This window comes from Mus pahari, chromosome 20 (assembly GCF_900095145.1).
Source record: "Mus pahari chromosome 20, PAHARI_EIJ_v1.1, whole genome shotgun sequence".
In the NCBI taxonomy this organism is placed as follows: Eukaryota; Metazoa; Chordata; class Mammalia; order Rodentia; family Muridae; genus Mus; species Mus pahari.
This window is the reverse complement of record NC_034609.1, coordinates 29,917,084-29,935,221: the sequence shown is the minus strand read 5'-3', so window position 1 is coordinate 29,935,221 and position 18,138 is coordinate 29,917,084. Positions and strand designations below refer to the sequence as shown.

General features: G+C 48.6%; 1 protein-coding gene across 2 annotated transcripts in view; it reads right to left on the bottom strand.

Annotated features, from left to right (window-relative positions):
- The window catches only part of Cdh3 (cadherin 3), a 45,219-nt gene extending 27,690 nt beyond the window's left edge, over window positions 1-17,529 (bottom strand). For both annotated transcript variants that reach the window (XM_021220141.1, XM_021220140.1), the window contains exons 1-2: window positions 17,374-17,529; window positions 17,043-17,160 (exon numbers count right to left, since the gene is read on the bottom strand). In XM_021220141.1, the coding sequence (XP_021075800.1) occupies window positions 17,043-17,160; window positions 17,374-17,421 (166 nt within the window). In that variant the 5' untranslated portion in view covers window positions 17,422-17,529. The remainder of the gene's footprint in view (window positions 1-17,042; window positions 17,161-17,373) is intronic.
- Window positions 17,530-18,138: the final 609 nt, after the last annotated feature.

Here is an 18,138-nt window from a genome sequence, read left to right as displayed (position 1 = left end):
TGCAGGCTCAGGCTGCCCTTGAACTCACTACATAGGCTTGGCTGGCCTTAAACTTGTCATTTCCTGCCTTGGCCTGCCATGTAAGAGATGGGTCTTTTTTTTTTTTTTTTTTTTTTTTTTTTTAAAAAAAAAAGACTGTGCACACAAGTGCATGCAGTACCTGCACACGCCTGCAGAGGGCGCAAGATACTCTGAAACTGCAGTTTCCGAGAGTCCAGAACTGAACCAGAGTCCTTTGAAGAACAGCCAGCGCTCATAACCTCAGTACCATCTCTCCAGCTTCCACCCTCCCCACAGTTTGTCTTTTCTAAACCACAGAAAACCTACCTCCTAACCTGCAACTGGGACTTACCTGAAGAATGAACTACAGAAAGTAGATGCCCAGTGCCCAAGGACATAAAGAAAACCTGGCTCAGCCTGCCTCTGGAAAGGTCTGCATGTGGGGGTCTGTGTGGCTCACCGGGGAAGGCAGAGGCTGGACGTTTCCAGGGAGATCTGCTGGGGCATCTGTGAGAACATGAGTCACTTTCTTCGTAAGTTAGGCATCACAGAGAAACTGCTGACAGGTTAAGTCCTGGGGCAGATTACTACAGCTTCCTTGCAGATGCTTCCTGGAACCAGTGGCTTTGGGCCATGGTCTCAAGGTGAAGCTGATCTCAAACCAGGTCTCTCCACCACTGGTCCTGCCCGGGCCTCACCTTCCTCAATGAAAGATGCCTGCTTCTGGCGGTGGTAGGGCTGAGCGTCTTAGCTAACTCATGGGGGCATGAATGGGCTTGTGTCACTATCTTCCCAAGGTGAGCTGATGAGTTCCAGCGAGCCAAGCTGGAAAACAAAGACCTCAACAGGTTTCCGACTTCCATTCCCACCCCAGGCCTCAGGCACTTGACTGCTGTAGCCTGTTTTCCCCACAGAAGGAAAGGAGTCCTCTCGAAGAGGGAAGATGTGCCTGCTGGACCCAGGGAAACGGACGGCTTTCAGCTGGGATTGTTTCCATAGAAAGGAACGTAACAAGCACAATCAAAAAAGGTAGGAGTCCCGTGTTTCTGTCCTAGATAGGAGACACTCAATGGAACTTGGAGTCCCTAGCTTAGGTTTAAAACTCCTCCTTAAAAGTCACTCTGTGAAGGCTGGCCACAGATCTTACAACTGATAAAAACAAAACAAAACAAAACAAAAACAAAAACCCCCCCAAACCACTATGAAACTTGGGTAAGAAGAGTCCAGCCTCTGGGACACTAGAGCTGGGGAAGAAAGGAAGTTTCTTTGCAAACTAATGGATACTGTGCTGGGGACATCTGTTTTCCCTTAGGTCAGAAATGCCCAGACCCCTCCCTCCCAACCCCAAGGGAACACTCTTTTTTTTTTTTAATTAATTAATTAATTAATTTATTATATCTAAGTACACTGTAGCTGTCTTCAGACACTCCAGAAGAGGGCGTCGGATCTTGTTACGGATGGTTATGAGCCACCATGTGGTTGCTGGGATTTGAACTCTGNACCTTTGTAAGAGCAGTTGGGTGCTCTTACCCACTGAGCCATCTCACCAGCCCCCAAGGGAACACTCTTAAAATGGGAGGAGGATTTGACCTTCATGGCAACACAAAGGTGCTACACAGTTCCAGTGTCCAATTCTGTTAGATGTTCTGGCAAAACAAAACCACCCATGTCTCCGAGGACCCAAGACCTTCAGTGATCAGTCCTGGCCAATTTACCTGCTGGTGTCAGGGAACTGACCGGAAGCCAAGGGAAGTACCTGTTGGATCAGGGTGTGGCCACAGGGCATCCAAGAGAGTGTCAGGAGAGAATGCCTTCCAAGTCTCGGTTCTAGTTTGTCTTGGATGTACCTTATAAAGTGAACAAGCTTCTGAATGAGGGTTAGGATTAGACAGCTCGGGGAGAAAGGCACATGGAATGGACCGGAAAGATCCTGGGACTTTCCTAAGAAAAGCTGTATGTAGATGAAAAAATGACCCACTGAGAAAGACTAATTAAAGGTTAAGTGCTATAACACTGCTACCGGGGAACCAGGCGCTGCTGTACACTGCTGGGACAGGCAGCAATGGAAACGGGTATCTTTCTATCACTTAGGAATCCATAAATAAGCCCTTTAGCCCGAGTATGATGCCAGAAACCATCCCAGGTGTGGTCATAACCAGACGGGTGAGGATCCTCAAGTCTGCTGCTTCAATATGAAAGAAAAATGAAGGACTCAATAACCAATAACCTTTCAATGTGCTTAATTAGGCCGTATTACAGGCACTCAAATGTCTACACTATAGCCTCAAATACATAAAAGAAACCCCCAAGGGGAACCAGTGCTCTACAAAGTGGAGAAAAGGTCGCAATGATCCATTTATAGTACTCCTCCAACAATTATACAATATTAATAGTTTCACACGGCACAAGTCAGGAGAGAGGGAGCTGAGCCCTGGAACCAAGAAGGCGTTGAGCTTTGAACCCTAACCGTCCGACATCTTCCAAACAAAGGGATACCAAGATGGTGGCACAGTCTTATACATACTAACACTGAAGGCTAAGGCAAGAGGAGAGGGGGAAAAATGATGAGCAAGACTGGAACTGAGCAGACTAATGGGGGAGAGGCCATAGGGCAGAAAAGCAGATGCTGGGAATGTTCTTCCGCTATGCAGGCTGGGATTCCCAGTGCTTTGGATTACTCGAAGCTGCCCCAGGGCATGCTGGGAGGACCATACCCACACACTACCTTCACTGAAGTTAAGTCTCTCGCTCCCTTGGGGGGTTCCACTGCTTCGTCTCCAGGGCTTCTATAGCGGACAAGCCGGAAGTCCAGCATGAGACCCTGACACTGTCTTCTGGATGTTTAAGGGGTCTGCAGAGTGCTGATGCTGGAACTAAAGTGGAAGTCATGCCCACCACCAGTAATGGCTTTATAAACTCCTGCAGGATGAACGTGTGTGTGTGTGTGTGTGTGTGTGTGTGTGTGTGTGTGTGTGTAAAGCTCCCGCAGGATGTACGACCACCTCCAGGAGTGAGGTTACGTAACAGATTGCAGATCACCCTCATTTCTGCAGGAAATTGACAGAGGACCTGATCTTGCAGAGAGCCCGATGCAACCTGAGGCCCTCAGCCTGGAGCCCCTTCCCAGCTACCATAGTCTAAAACTGCTGGAGGAGAACCTGGGAAAGCTGGCTTTGGGCACTGACGATGTGAGACGCTTGGATGGATAGAAAGGGAGATGAATCTGGGAGATCTGCTTAAAAAAAAAAAAAAAAAAAAAAAGGTATGGTTGTGGAGGCCTGAAATCTCAGGACTGGAAAAACCAAGACAGGAGGATAGTACAAATTCAAGGCCAGCTGGGGGAACGTAGTGGGTTCAAGGCCAGCTTGAGCTATAGTGTAAAACCCCATCTTCACAACAAAACACACAAGCAAGGTATGTCATTCAGAATAGAAATAAAGAGTGTTAAAAAGTGGCAATTCTAGGGAGGAAGTCCAAATACAATTATTAAAATGTGGGAATTGTGTGTCCATGTGTGATGTGAGTACATGTGGGGGGGGGGAAGAGAGAGAGTGTATGACAGCGAGCCAGCTTTGTGGTGACAGTTCTGTCTACCTTCCTGTGTGTCCTGGGGGATGAACTGACACCAGGCTTGCACAGCCAGCACCTGTATCTTCTGAGCCATCTCACGAGGTCCAAAATACCATTTTTAAAATGGCTTTTTTTTTTTTCCCTCTTGTATCCCAGGATGGCTTGAACTCACTATCTAACCAAGGAAGTCCTTGAACTTCTGTTCCACTGCTGAGGGCCGGGGACAAAATGCCGCTCTCTCATTTTTGTATTTCACAGTTCATTCCTTTTTATGACCAGAATGTCCAGAGCAAGTGTCACAAACACAGCTGATAAAACCATCACTAAACTTTTAAAAACATCCATATTTTAAAGATGTGCATATCCTTTATCTTAGCTCTCAGGAGGCAGAGGCAGGTAGATCTTTGTGAGTTCAAGGCTAGCCTGGTCTTCATAGTAAGCTCCAGGCTAATAACAACAACACACACTAAAATAAAATACAAACAAATACACACATCTTCTGCTGCTGACCTCTGTACATTCTCAGTTCCTGAGCACTCATCTTGTGAAGGTGTCTGCACTCGGTGCACCTAGGTGCACATAAACTCAGGTAGGCATCCTCTTGTGCAGCAGTCTCCTAGATCAAAACATTCTATCCTGCAGGGGAGCTCCTTGAGCAGGAAGGTAAACAACTCAAGATACTTTCAGGAAGTACCTGAAACCGACCAGATTTAACCCTTCCTGCCAGAGTAAGGAGAAAAGAAAGCCCAGCTGCCTGGAAGACTGAGGCCAGCCATCTGCCTGGAAGCAGTTTAGACCAGAGTCCCTTGGAAAGGACACTTTCTAAGCTGTTGAGTGGTTGAGCTGTTTCCAGCTCCAGTTCCCAGCTTTATGAGCTGTCATACGTGCTGGGGCGGGCTTTGATGATGCAAATGTCTCTGAGTCATTGCTGCTCCTGTAGGCAACACCCCTGACCCCTATTAGTAACCATATCATTGGTTCACCAAGGTGGACTTTGGTAGTAGCTGCATTTTGGTCTGTTGTGGGTTCCCTACCTGGGGTGAATGAGTTGGGAGGTGTATTTTGTCTTTAAAGCAAACAACAGCTCTCAAAACAGTTGATATATGATCCTTACCTCCATTTTCTAGCCACATTGTCCCAACTCCTTTTCCAACTCTTCCTTTTCCTTCTCCCCCGCCCCCCCCTTACTCCCCTCTCTCTCTGAAGCAAGATCTCACTATGTAACCAAGGCAGGCCTCAAATTCATAATCCTCAGAACTTCATCTTCTCAATGCTCAGATTATAAACTACAGCCTCCTGTTGGTAGGTGTGTGTGTGTGTTTGTAGTTTTATACACACTTATTTAATTCCCTTACTAAAGTGCAATTTTACTTTATCATCATCATCATCATCATTTTTTTCTTTCTTTCTTTTAAAGAATTATTTGCTGGGCAGTGGTGGCACATGCCTTTAATCCTATCACTTGGGAGGCAGAGGAAGGCTGATTTCTGAGTTCGAGGTCAGCCTGGTCTACAGAGTGAGTTCCAGGACAGTCAGGGTTACACAGAGAAACCCTGTCTCAAAAAACAAACAAACAAAACAAAAAAAATTTATTTATTCTATGTATGTGAGTACACTATAGCTGTCCTCAGACACACCGGAAGAGGTCATCAGATCCTATTACAGATGGTTGTGAGCCACCATGTGGTTGCAGAGGCTGTGGGACTGTCAAGCCTGAGTCATACACACAGTTCCCTATGGAAGCGCGTCTCAAATCCTGGGCGTTAGGAATTAGCTGAAGCTTTCTGGAATGCATCCTTTACATCAGCACAACTGTGCCCCACGTAGGACTGTCTACCACAGCACTATCTCGGATTAAGAAAGAATGTATAAATCTCTTTCAAGGGAAAAATAAGATCAGAATGTCTGCTTTAAAAAAACGGAAACCATCTTTTACTGGGCAAAGGGCCTGCTAGCAGAATTTAAAGTCTAAAGAAAAATGTAAGGGGGGGGGGAAATATGTTTTCTTTCTTGCTCTGTTGGAACCACACGTTCAAGCTCTGAGCAGTCTCAGGAAAGGATGCCGCATGAATACGTGTGGCAATTTACTTCTCTGTCATACAGCTTTATACTGTCTTGATTTTTGGTGATTTTGAATGCTTTTGAAACCCTCACTGAGCCATCAGGAAAAAGAAAATATGTTTCTGTGAGAACTAATGAGTTTTAAACAGTGCAGACGCCTTATCTTGGGTTTGCAGCAGAGTCTGGCCATAAAAAGCTCAGTTCATCTGGACAGGGTTAAGATGCATAGTTCGCTTCATCGTCTTTTGGCCTGCCGACCGGCCGGCTGTCTTTCCTAATAAGGCGGCCCCTGATAGATTACTAAAAATCCAAACACTTCACAATTTTGGTGCTAACTCCTTCCCACCACATCTGTAAAAGATAAAAACAGAGAGCTGGCTCAAATAAATCATGTCCCGTCCACCACTGGAAGACTCCAGAGTGGTTAAAATCATGATAGATGTGCATTTCACAATCTGGAAAGATGCCTGCTTCTCTAAGCTAACAAAGCAAGCTGTGCAGTTACATGGATGCGAGACACAGTCCAGTTGTTTAAAATTCCCTTATGTGTGCTCATGTCTTTGTATGGAAAAAGATCTACACGTGGGGCCATCGAGATGGCTTAGCTGGCAAACAAGCTTGCTGCCAAGACTGAGAACCCAAGTTCAATCCCTAGTGCCCACGTTCCAGAAAGATCTCAAAACCCCGTCTCTGCCAAGTTGTCCACACACACAAATAAAGAAATGTTTTTTAAAAGATGAAAAAGGTCGAGCTGGGCGGTGGTGGCGCACACCTTTAATCCCAGCACTTGGGAGGCAGAGGCAGGTGGATTTCTGAGTTTGAGGCCAGCCTGGTCTACAGAGTGAGTTCCAGGACAGCCAGGGCTACACAGAGAAACCACCCTGTCTTGAAAAAAACAAAAAAGGTCTAAGTCTAAACTCTGTGCCAGTGTGGCCTGGGGAGTGGGGAGTGACTTAACTGACTTTAGTTCCAACATGGAGTGATGGTACCTCCCTGAAACTCAGAGAGTTTAATGAGCTAATGGTACACATCAGATCTTTAGAGCCATCCCTGTCACAGAGGCAGTGCCACACGTTTTACTGTAAAAATGTTTCTATCTATGGGGAACATATATACATGGTTTAATTTAAAACCTCAGGGGGTTTTGGGAAGATGGTAGCAGTTTAGAGCAAACACTGCTTCATGAAAGATCTGAGTTTAGTTCCCAGGACCCATACCAGGTGGCTCCCGACTGTCCCTAACGCCAGCTCTACAATGATCCATGAGATCTAAAGGCTCTGGCCTCTGTGAGCACCCATGCTACCCACCTACAGACACAAATACATACTTAATTATAAATTAAAAAAAAAATCTTAAAACAACTACTCAGCCCTATATAAATGATATTAAAATAACATATATGGGAGCAGGGTGTTTAAAAGATAAAAGACTCCCCCGAGATTTTTGATTATCAGCCAAACTTGTGAATGACTGGCTCAGAGGCCGAAGGCAGGAAACAGTGGGTACAGGGCTAAGTCCAAGCTGGAGAAAAATGTAAGAAAATTCTGGAATGGGATAAAGACTGTAAAAAAGAAACTAGAAAAAAAGGGGGCGTGGGGGTAGGGGGGAGTTAGCTGGGAATCTGGGCTGAGGGACTGCACACTGGTAACCTGTTCTGGCTTGTACGTAGGAATCCCACAAGCATCTATTTACCTCATGCCCGAAGGAACAAGATAGGGCTTGTCCTGAGAAGGTATAGCTCAGCCAGCAGCCAGACTGAAGCAGGACACCCAGGAAGTGCCAAGGGGCATGGGACCTTCAGCAGACCCTCCAACCGGCTAATTGTCTAAGCAGACAGTCTTATCTCCTCAGAAGCATAGGGCATGGGAGGCATTTGGAGCAGCCAGGTCTGGTGCTGGGATGTTGAGGAACTTGCCCCAGGTCACACAGTCTGGGGTGAGCATCAAGACAGAAAGCCCCCCTTTCCTTTGAGTGCTCAGGTATATAGTATGTCTGTCTGCTATACAGACCAGGTTGGTATTAACCCATGGTCCTCGACTCAGCTTCCAAGCACTGGGATTAGATTCGTGCTACACATTCAATTTAGATGGGAGATCGTCGTATTTCCCTATGAAATGACCTGGGTCAGGGGTCAGTGGGTCAGGGGGTCAAGGAGCCCGCTTCCAAGCCTGACAGTTTGAGTTGCACGCCCAGGACCCACATGGTAGAAGGAGAGAACCAACTCTGGCAAGCTGCCTCTGACCTCCATGGCACACACACGCACACACATATAACAGAAGAGAGACCAGAAAAAGGGTGATGGGTCTCAAATTTGAGACCATTAACCAGGCTTGGTAGAATACACATGTGATTCCACCACCTAGGAGGCTGAGGCAGGAAGGTCTCCAATTCCAGGCTAGCCTGGGTTCCATAGCAATACTGTGTCTCAAGTGTTAAGAGAATCTTTTTAGAAATATGTACCTGTGCCCCTACACACATAATTCTAGGGAATTAAAGTCTTGCTAACGATGTCTTCTACCACTGATCTAGCTATACCTCCAGTTCTCTTAGGCAGTCTCTTTACGTATTTATTGAAACAAGGTCTTGCCATGTAGAGCAGGCTGCCTCACCCCACAGACTTCCTGCCCCAGACTCTTGAGTGCTAGAATTATAGGCATGCACCATCATGTCCAGTTTTCAGGCTTCCTCTGTTCTCCCGTCTCCACCTTCCAAGTACTTGGATCTCTGGCATGGGCCTCAACGCCTGGCCCTGAAGCACTCTCAACTGGGCAAAGATGGGATCCTCAGGTTAAGGGGCGGCCAGGGGTGGGGGTGGGGCGGGGAGAGGGAGGCCTGGGGTTACATCTCCTTAGCCTGGAGTTCTCCATTCCAGTCCTGAGGGGAAGCAGCCCAGCACATCTCCTCATTGAAAGAGGTTCTCCCACTAACTGGCTGTGTGGCGCAGAGCCTTCCCCCCTCTGTGGCTTAGTCAGTGATGAAGCCAAAGCGGTGAAGTCAAAGAACCGGTCAAAGAGAAAGGAAGCTGTTCCCCGGGCTTGCATTCCTAGGATGAGGTGTTTCCGAGCAGCCCAGCAAAACTGAGGTAACTGCAGCCTGGGTAGTGTTTGGTGGTCTCTAGACCACCGAGGTTGACGCTTCTGGTTTGGAATTTGGTAGTGGAGGCAGCAAGAAGGGGGTGGGGTCTTTCAAGCTCTCCTATCCAGGGCCAGGGGTGGGAGGTGAGGGTTGAGGAGAGGCAGAAGATAAACAGCCAGTGGCAGTGTCTGCTAAGAATATCATCAGTCTGAGCTGGGTCAGGCCTGGTATCTGAACTCCCCCCCCCCGTCCCCACCCCNCCCCCCACTCCCGATCCTAAGGAGAAGCCAGGGCTGTTGATACAAGTGTTCCCCCACCACCACCACTCCAGTTCCTGGTGATTAACAGAAGCCGGGGAGGGAACAGCAATTCAAGGCTCCTGAGTCAGACGTTAACTATTTCCAACCTTCCCCTAGCTTGTCTGGGGTCAGAGGACTTTGCAGTTGCTTTTCCTCAACCACTTGGATTCCCACATGGCTAGTACTGTATACTTAGAGAGGTTCACAACGTTCCAGTCGATGACACCGGGCAAGTCACAAAATTAGTAATGTAGGTTTTCCAGCTAATGTACAAAATTACCACTGTAGGTAGTCTAGCTAAATGGGGCCCATTCCACCTGCCCCGGGGCTCTTGGAGGATTAAAGGGGCTTATTACATCAAGTAAGAAGTGTGGTTCTGGAATGCAGTAAGCTCTCAAAAAAATGGACTCAGGGGGTGGCAAGCCGAGTCAGTGGATAAAGGTGCTTGCCACCAAGCCTGACTAACCGAGTTTGATCCCGGGATCCCACATGGCAGAAGGAGAGAACTAACTTTTACAAGTTTCCCTCTGACCGCCACTCATGCATCTATACACACATGAATACAAGACACACACACAAACAAACAAATAAATAAAATAATAAACATTATAAAAAAAATAAAAGAAACGTCATTCCGGCTGATAGCTTTTGACCATTTTTCTGCCAGTTCCTCTGCTCAAATCAATGAAGTGAGGGGTAAGACTCAACGCAAGACCTATCCTCTGGTCTGAGGAAAGCCGGAGAGGGGCGGCAGCATGGGGGAGGTCAGCTCAGAGGACTTCCATGAGGGTATGATCGTGCCCAAGCATCCAGAAGCATTCGGCCTGCCTTTCCCTAACATCACTCCTAAATAGCTCTCGATTGCTCTCCTGCCTTACATCCTATGGCCCAGCCACATGGGATGTATTTAAAACCCTAGAACCCATGCCGTTCACCTGCAGGAACATCCCCTGCCATCTCTCGTGCCCAGCACTCTAGCGGTTTCTCGGCCTCTAGCTAAGACATCATTTCCTATCGTATCCCTTGTTAGCTCAGTCTCACTTGCCACTCCACTTCTCTCTCACGGTGGCCTACGAAGCGCGAGGCTTTGGTACGTTTGCTCACTCACGTATCCCCGGCACCCAGATTGGTACCTGGCACATGCCTGTCATCACAGCACTGAAGAGGCTAAGGAAAGAGAATCATGACTCTGAGGCTAGCCTCCACTACACAGTGAGAGCCTGCCTAATGCCGGGGGTGGGGCGGGGGGCGGGGCGGGGCCTGAACTGAGGACTAGCAATTGTACTTGCCTGGTGATTTTCATGTATTTAGCTTATGTGCATGTGAGCGTTACACCAAATCACATACATTCAAGAGGCCTGGCGACAACTTACAGGGCCAATCCTCGCTTTCTACCATGTGGATTCCACGGACTGAACTCCGGTTTGGCAGTAAGTGTCTGCATCTGCTGAGCTCATCTGTCTTTTGAGACAAGGTCTTAGAGATCCATTAAGTTGTCAACTACTGGGGTTACTACAGGAAGAGGTTACTCATTATGATTCATACATAAAATTCTCATGTAGGTAAAGTAGTCTACGGTATCCGAAGCCAGAACAGTGGTTGCCTTGAGAAGGGCGCTGTTGGGCAAGGGGCATCTAAGTTATTGGTGACGCCAGTGGTCTGTGTGCTGGTACCCAGGCATCTTAAGCTGGCGATGTGTCAATAAGCTAGTCACTTTGATACTTATCCCAGCACAGTTAACTCTTTCCTTAAAATTATATTTATTTAGGAGCCGGGCGTGGTGGCACATGCCTTTAATCCCAGCACTCGGGAGGCAGAGGAAGGCGGATTTCTGAGTTCGAGGCCAGCCTGGTCTACAAAGTGAGTTCCAGGACAGCCAGGACTACACAGAGAAACCCTGATTCGAAAAAAAAAAAAAAAAAAAAAAAAAAAAAAATATATATATATATATATATATATATATATATATATATATATATAGTTAATTATGGCGGGGGAGGGGAGAAAGGCATGTGACCTGGTGAGAGGTCAGACAACCTGCATGAAATGGTTATCTCCTTCCACCATGTGGGTCCCAGGGGTCAACTTCAGGACACTGGGCTCAGTGACAAGGGCCTTAACATGCTGCCATCTTGCCAGCCCTCAACATTATGCTCTTCTTCCACATCAAGTCTCTGGACAGAGGCCTCACTGATCTTGGCAGGGGAGACCCGCTCCTATCCCACCATCCCCCAAATGTTCTAAAAACCACTTTAGCTTCTGGCTCTAGTAATTCACTGTCCACCCTAAGATGCCTTCCTACGCAGCCAGCAGAGGCGAGGACGCCCACTCTGGGTAACCTAGGAACAAAGTGTTAGGAGAGGAGGTGGCGAGAGGTTTGAGACCGGCTCCCCAGACACACTGGATGGTGATAGAGATCCAGCAACCAGCCCTCCCCTCTGCTGAGGGAGGAAGGCAGCTGGCCGGGCTCCAAACCCCAGTTCCCTACCACTCATTCCTCTGAGGCAGATTTATGGGGCACTATAGACTCAATCCCCTTGGGCTATGGAGGCAGCCAACCAGGTTCTACATCCTGGACTGACTGTAGAGTGCCCCAGTGACTCCGTTTTTACACCGAAGGGGAAGGTACTACCAGCACCTGCTTTGCAGAGGATTAAACTATAGCTCACACCAGACTGTAAGCTTCCCAAAGGCAGGGGCTTTGTTTAGTTCACTCCTTTAGATACCCCTGAAATATGCAGACGATCCAGTACACGGTTCCCGAAAGAATGAAGAAACTTCAAACTAAGGGTGGTCTCTATACTTAAAGCTGAGCTAAACATAGCCATCTTGAAACTAAGTCAGACTCAGCCAAGTTCACTAAGGAACCCGGAGCTGCCATTAGCCTTCGAACTAACCCAAAGGCTCCCTAAGAGTTGGTTGATGGAGTGAGTGTCTTTGACTAAGGTCTTGAAGCTGCTTCACTCACTTGGGATAATCTTTTTTTTTTTTTTTTTTTTTTGTGCACAGGGTAACGACTGTCTTTGTTTTACTCAAATGCTGATTTCTGAACCAGAAGGCGGAGTTCTGTTTACAGTCAGGATGTGGGTATTGTCGGGCATCTCCTGCCTCATTGTTTTGTAAACATCTTCCCCATCACCTTCCAACTGGTCAATTAAAGAAGCTGAATGGCCAACAGCTGGGCTGGAGAGTTAAGGTGGGACTTCTGAGCAGAAAAGAGAGGGCTTCAGATGGGTAGCAGAGGCAAATTCTAGCCCAACATGACCGAGAAGCAGGATCTAAGACAGACAGGTGACTAGCGACATAGGCCAGGCCAGCAACATCAGGTTAGAATAGCTGAGAACCTGCCCCAACTATAGAGCCCAAAGTTTACTAGATGTTTTCTTTATTTACATTTCAAATGTTATCCCCTTTCCTGGTTTCCCCTCTGAAAACCCCCTATCCCCTCCTGCTGCTCACCAGCCCACCCACTCTTGCTTCCTGGCCCTGGCATTCCCCTATACTAGGGCATAGAACCTTCACAGGTCCAAGGGCCTTTCCCCTCCATTGATGACTGACTAGGCCACCCTCTGCTACATATGCAGCTAGAGCCATGAGTCCTACCATGTGTTTGCTTTGGTTGGTGGTTTAGTCCCAGGAAGCTGGGGGGGTGGAGGTGGGTTACTGGTTAGTTCATATTGTTGTTCCTCCTATGCGGCTGCAAACCCCTTCAACTCCTTGGATCCTTTCTCTAGCTCCTTCATTGGGGACCCTGTGCTCCGTCCAATGGATGTCTGTGAGCAGTGCCCAAAGTTTATAATAAACTTAGTGAAGTCTCTGTGTCCTTATTTGGGAGCTGGGTGGGGCATAGAAAGGCCCAGGGTTACAGGTAAGGTGGCTGTGGTCCATCACTTCTAATAACTCAACTCCTATCTCACAAGTTCCTACTGATCACTTGTTTGTCCATGTTCCCAGATCACACTTGAAGGGCTAGGGATTCCCCCATGGGAGGGGCCGGAATAAAGGAACAGTTCCGTTCCCCTCCCCTCAAGATTAATTTCTCTAGTAAAACCCCTAATATTAGGACCCTTAGAGACACTGTGTCCCACTGTGGAGAAATGTTTTTGAAGAAATGCTATAATGAAAACATCTGACTATCCGGGCATGGAGACGCTCACCTTCATCCACTGTACTCAGGAGGCAGAGGCAGGCAGATCTGTGAGTTCAAGGCCAGCCTGTGATTTCTAGGGCAGGCAGGGTTATATAGCAAAACCCCGTCTCAACAAACAAACAAAGTGCTCACAGGAGTTGGGATTGTGACTGGTGGCTATGAGACCCAAGACCCAGCATTTCCAACTGTTCCTTCCACACACCATAGGAATCAAAAATTTCCATTCAAATCCTAGCTGGGCACTGCACAGTGACGGTGGTAAAATCATAGCCTCAGGAGTTTCTTTTGTAAAATGGGTTGCCGTGCGTGCTGGGTATGGGAGACGGAAGCAGGAAGATCTCTTGTGAGTTCGGGGCCAGCCTGGTCTGCAAAGTTCCAGGCTAGCCAGGGCTACATAATGAGATCCCACCTTTAAAACAGGGGTTGGGGTCGGGAGGCAGAGGCAGGCAGATTTCTGAGTTCGAGGCCAGCCTGGTCTACANGCCAGCCTGGTCTACAAAGTGAGTTCCAGGACAGCCAGGGCTATACAGAGAAACCCTGTCTTGAAAAACAAAAAAAAAAAAAAAAAAAAAAAAAAGGGTTGGGGGCAGGGGTGAAAAAAAAAAGGGCTGACCTTCACAAGGGAGTCTTGACTTCTTCCAATGGACTTACTGGGTGTTGGGCAAGCACCAGGAAGGAAAAGTTCTATCTGGGAGCCTCAAAGATGTACATGAACTGTTGAACAAATTAAAACCAGGAAGCCGAGCCTTTGTTTCTCCATCTTTGAAACTTCTGGCAGAGTTTGTCTATGAGGTTTCTCAAGTTCCACCTCTGAGACTAAGACCTCAAAGTATTTAATATCCACCTTACCTGCTTCAAGGGAATGTTAGGAGGGTCGAGCAAGCTCAGAGTTGTAGAAGGGCTTTGAAGAGAAAGGCGCGCACACGAAAAAAAGGTGTTAATTATACCAGATCATTTCTTTGAGCTCAACTTCATAGCCGCTTGTAATATTCATAACCCAGGGGCAAGGAGGGAGGGTTGTAATATGGAAAGTGTTGTTTGTTTGGCCAAACTTGGGGGTTTGTATGTACCTGCAGGATAAGCCTTCCAGCCCTGTCAGATCCAGGGATGCTGATGTCTCAACAATTGAGGAGTTAGGGTGGAAATGCAGCATCAGCTGAAGACCATGAGGAAGACACTGGGGGGTGAGACCTGCCTATTTTTTTTTGTTGTTGGCAGAGTTTCATTTATTTGAGTTTATGAAGTTTAGTTTTATAGTACGAAGTATCAAACAAACCCAAGGCCTTATTCTGCCACTGAGCTAAAGCCACAGCTGCACTTACATATTTTTAAGAGACCGTCGCTTGGGCTGGAGAGATGGCTCAGTGGTTAAGAGCGTGAGTTGCTCTTGCAGAGGACCTGGGTTCAGTTCCCAGCACTCATATCAGGAGGCTCTCAATCCCTATACCTTCAGTACCAGAGAACTGGAGCCCTTTTCTGGCCTCTGCGGGCACACACGTGGTGCACATACATACATGCAGGAACTCACAAACTAACTCTCTCTCTCTCTCTCTCTCTCTCTCTCACACACACACACACACACACACACACACACACACACACACACTTGGGCTAGTGAGCCAGATCACTAGGTGAAAGAGCATGTGAGCAAGCCTGAAAACTTGAGTTCAGTATCAGGAAGCCACAGAGGGAAGAGAAAATAGACTTCTGGGTGCACTCTGGCCACAAATAATAAATACTGTTGTTGGGTGTGTTTTTTGTTCGTTTTGTTTTTTTGATAAAGGGTCTCACTATGTTGCCCTGGCTGGCCTGGGAGAACATCTGCCTGTGCCTCCTGATGGGATTAAAGACATGCATCACCACAGCAAACGAAGTCATTTTTTTTTAAAAAAAGACCTAGGATTTTGCTGTAGTCTCTATGTTGGACTGAATTCCTGGGGCCAAGAGATCCTGTCTCAGTCTCTGAAGCAGTTGGGACTATAAGCTCACCATCTAGCTTGCAAAGTCTCGACTCAGTGGGGCAGGGAAACTTGCTTTCACTCAAGACCAAAGTGACTTCCCATTTCCAGGGAAGTCTGCCCCGAGAGCCAGTAGTGTTTGTCGGGGAAAAATCACGATGTGCCAAGCACATCAGTCCACTCTCTGTTTTATTAACCAGGTACATTCTTGGCACAAGCCTACCATTTTCACAATCATAAACCAGACATCGGAGAAAGCAGAATTTCCTTAGGGTGGAAAAAAAAAGTTTTAAAATTCGTGATGTCACCAGGAAGCTCAAGCCAACTGAACCATGTAATCAAAACCCTGATCAGCAACCTCAAGCCAAGCGAAGTGGCGGCTAATCGGATACTTTTTGCTTCAGTAAGGAAGATAAGACACTCACCACTCAAAGCGGTACCTGCTCTCTGAATACAGCAGAGGATGTGGAGGTGGGGGCGGGGGGGGGGGAGTGGATTTGGCAGAGATCTGGTCAGCCATAGAGCTTCCTCAGGGAGCCAGAATTGGATTTGGGGCCCTGGCCAAGTTAACATTTTTACAGGTTGGCTCAGTTGCAGTTTGTTAGCCCGCCAGTAATAAACCCATGTGCAAGAATTTAAAGTTTATGAGGCATGGCCTCTTACTTGCCTGGGCTCCGGCTCCCTACAGCCAAGCCTTTAAGGAACCTAGCCTAGCCTGGGTGTTAATTGTTTTGTCAACCTGCAGAGTTATTTGAGAAAAAAAATTAAAAAAAAAAAAAAAAAAGCCGTTCTACATACAGACACAAGGGTCTCACTTTTCTTTGGAGAAACAAAGGGGAGTCATCCTGCCTCTCAGCGTGGACACCCCCATATTCAAGCTGTGGACATGTGGACCTGGGGCGAGAAGCACTAGAAAATGCTAGGTGGCAGATGCTTTTTGGAAGTCAGCAGAAACTAAAGATTCCCCTTCCAAGTTCTCTGGAACATTACTCAAGGATCCGCATTACTCCTGGTTTAACAACTTGGGTTTAAACTACCGAGAAAGTCCCCACTGTCCTCTGTAGTCAAGAGCCCGCCAACCAGCTGATAGATTCCCGAGTCTCATGACCGGTGGTTCTCAGTACCGAAATGACCCTCCACTTTTAAGTGTTTGAACTTGAGTGGAGAAAATCGCAACAGAAAGATCAAAATGTGCTTTGATCGCTCGCTCGCTCGCTCACTCAGTCGGTTTGGGACACAGATTGCTTTCCCCTTCCCCCGCGACTCAAGAAATCTAACATCCTCGTACCAAGACGCTTGGAGTGAGGGACCTAGTGTTCCCGGTGCGTGATGCCCTCCGCCCAGGTGTGCCAGGCCATTCGCAGGCAGGCAGTAGGGGCGCAGGCCCTCCGGGAATGGCAGGGTTAAGAGTGCATTCCAGCTGCCCGGGAAGAAAGGGGGCGGGGAGGGCAGCCTGGAGAAGAGAAACAGACCCAGTCTGTCTGTCGGAGACACAAAGCACGGTTCACAAAGGGGGCCAGAGAAGGGGCGAAGGGGGCTGCTCCGGGCACGGTTCATCCCCACACCTGCGCGGGGGTTGCGGGAGGAATGTGGTCTGTGCATTCCTCTGCTGTGGAGGGGCGGGAGAGTTTTCCACGTCGGGGATGGGTGAGGGGCTCAGCCGCGGGGCACCGAGAGGTCAAGATAAGCAACGACAGCAGCAGCGGGGCACAGAGGAGCTGGACGTTAGTAGGCGCACCGTTGCGCAGCCCTCTCGCACCCATCCCAGCCCGGGAGCCACTTTCGGCGCCTCCCTGGGATGTGGGGTGGCTCCAAGACGTCCCAGCTCTGGTCTAGACAACCCTCCGATGCGCCTCAGTAAAGCGAAGCACGTGTGGTCTTCTGCACTGTGGCTCCATCCAGGCTGGCTCTGGAAGGGGGGGTTCTTACCTTTCCCCAGCGCGTGGCTCCGCTCCAGGTCAGTTCCTTCCACCTCCAAGGTCACTCCAGCCTCCCCGATGAAGCCCGCCCGGTAGGGCTCGGAGACCACGCTGCGTAGCCAGCAAACCTGAGTGTGAGGGCAGAAGGGTTAAAGAGGAGGCTGAGTCACAGGCGTGCCTGGTTCTGCACACCCCTTCTTGGGAGTCCTCGGGGGACCTTCGGGACAACCTTGGCCCCAAGGAGACCAGCCCTAAGATTCCCCGGACGCCCGCAGCGTGAGAACCCCACCCGCCCTCCAGGGAGCAATCCGGGTTAGGACCATGGCAAAGCACCGTGGTACCTGGAGCAGGAGGAGCAGGAAGGCGAGAGGCCCACTAAGAAGCTCCATGACTGAAGGGAGGTGAGAAGGCTGCCGCGACGGTGGGGACGCGCTCCGCTAAGCTCCGGGTGCAGCTTTGAGCACCGCCGCTCGCTGGAGCCCGCGGGAGGAGGCCAGGTGCGCTCAGGTAGCTGCTGATTGGTCCAACGTCACAAGATCCCGCCCCCTCGCAGGTGGGGTCGAGGCCAGCCTGCGGAAGGCACTCTCGAAGCCCCTAATGGTCCTCCCTGGGGCCCTCCTCCGTCCTCCCTGCTCTTCTGGAACTACTTCTGAAAGGGGCACCCCGTGGCTCTCGCAGTCTCTGGCTTCGATGGAAAATAATCTAACAAAACAAAATCCCCAATCTACTCCACCTCAGCCTCTGCAGCACGGGAAGACAAATATTCCATTGCTGGCAGCTACAACGGAAAAAAAAAAAGTGGAGACGCATCTGAAACCCGACAAAAAAAAAAAAAAAAAAAAAAAAAAAGAAACCAAAACAAAACAAAAAGAAAAAAAAAAAAAAAAAAAAAAAAAGAGGCTCCCCATTCATGCTGCCGGAGGCGCTGTGTTCAAAGCTTTGATGGAGGCAGGGCGTGTCTTTACACTCACTACAGCGGGGTCTGCCCTCTGCCACTTTCTCCACCTCACACTAGCCCGGGGAGGGGCGGGGGAGAGCACCATGGTTTTAAAAGTGGCATCGAGGTCTCAAAGGACAGAGGTACACGATCTGATACACGTGTGAGA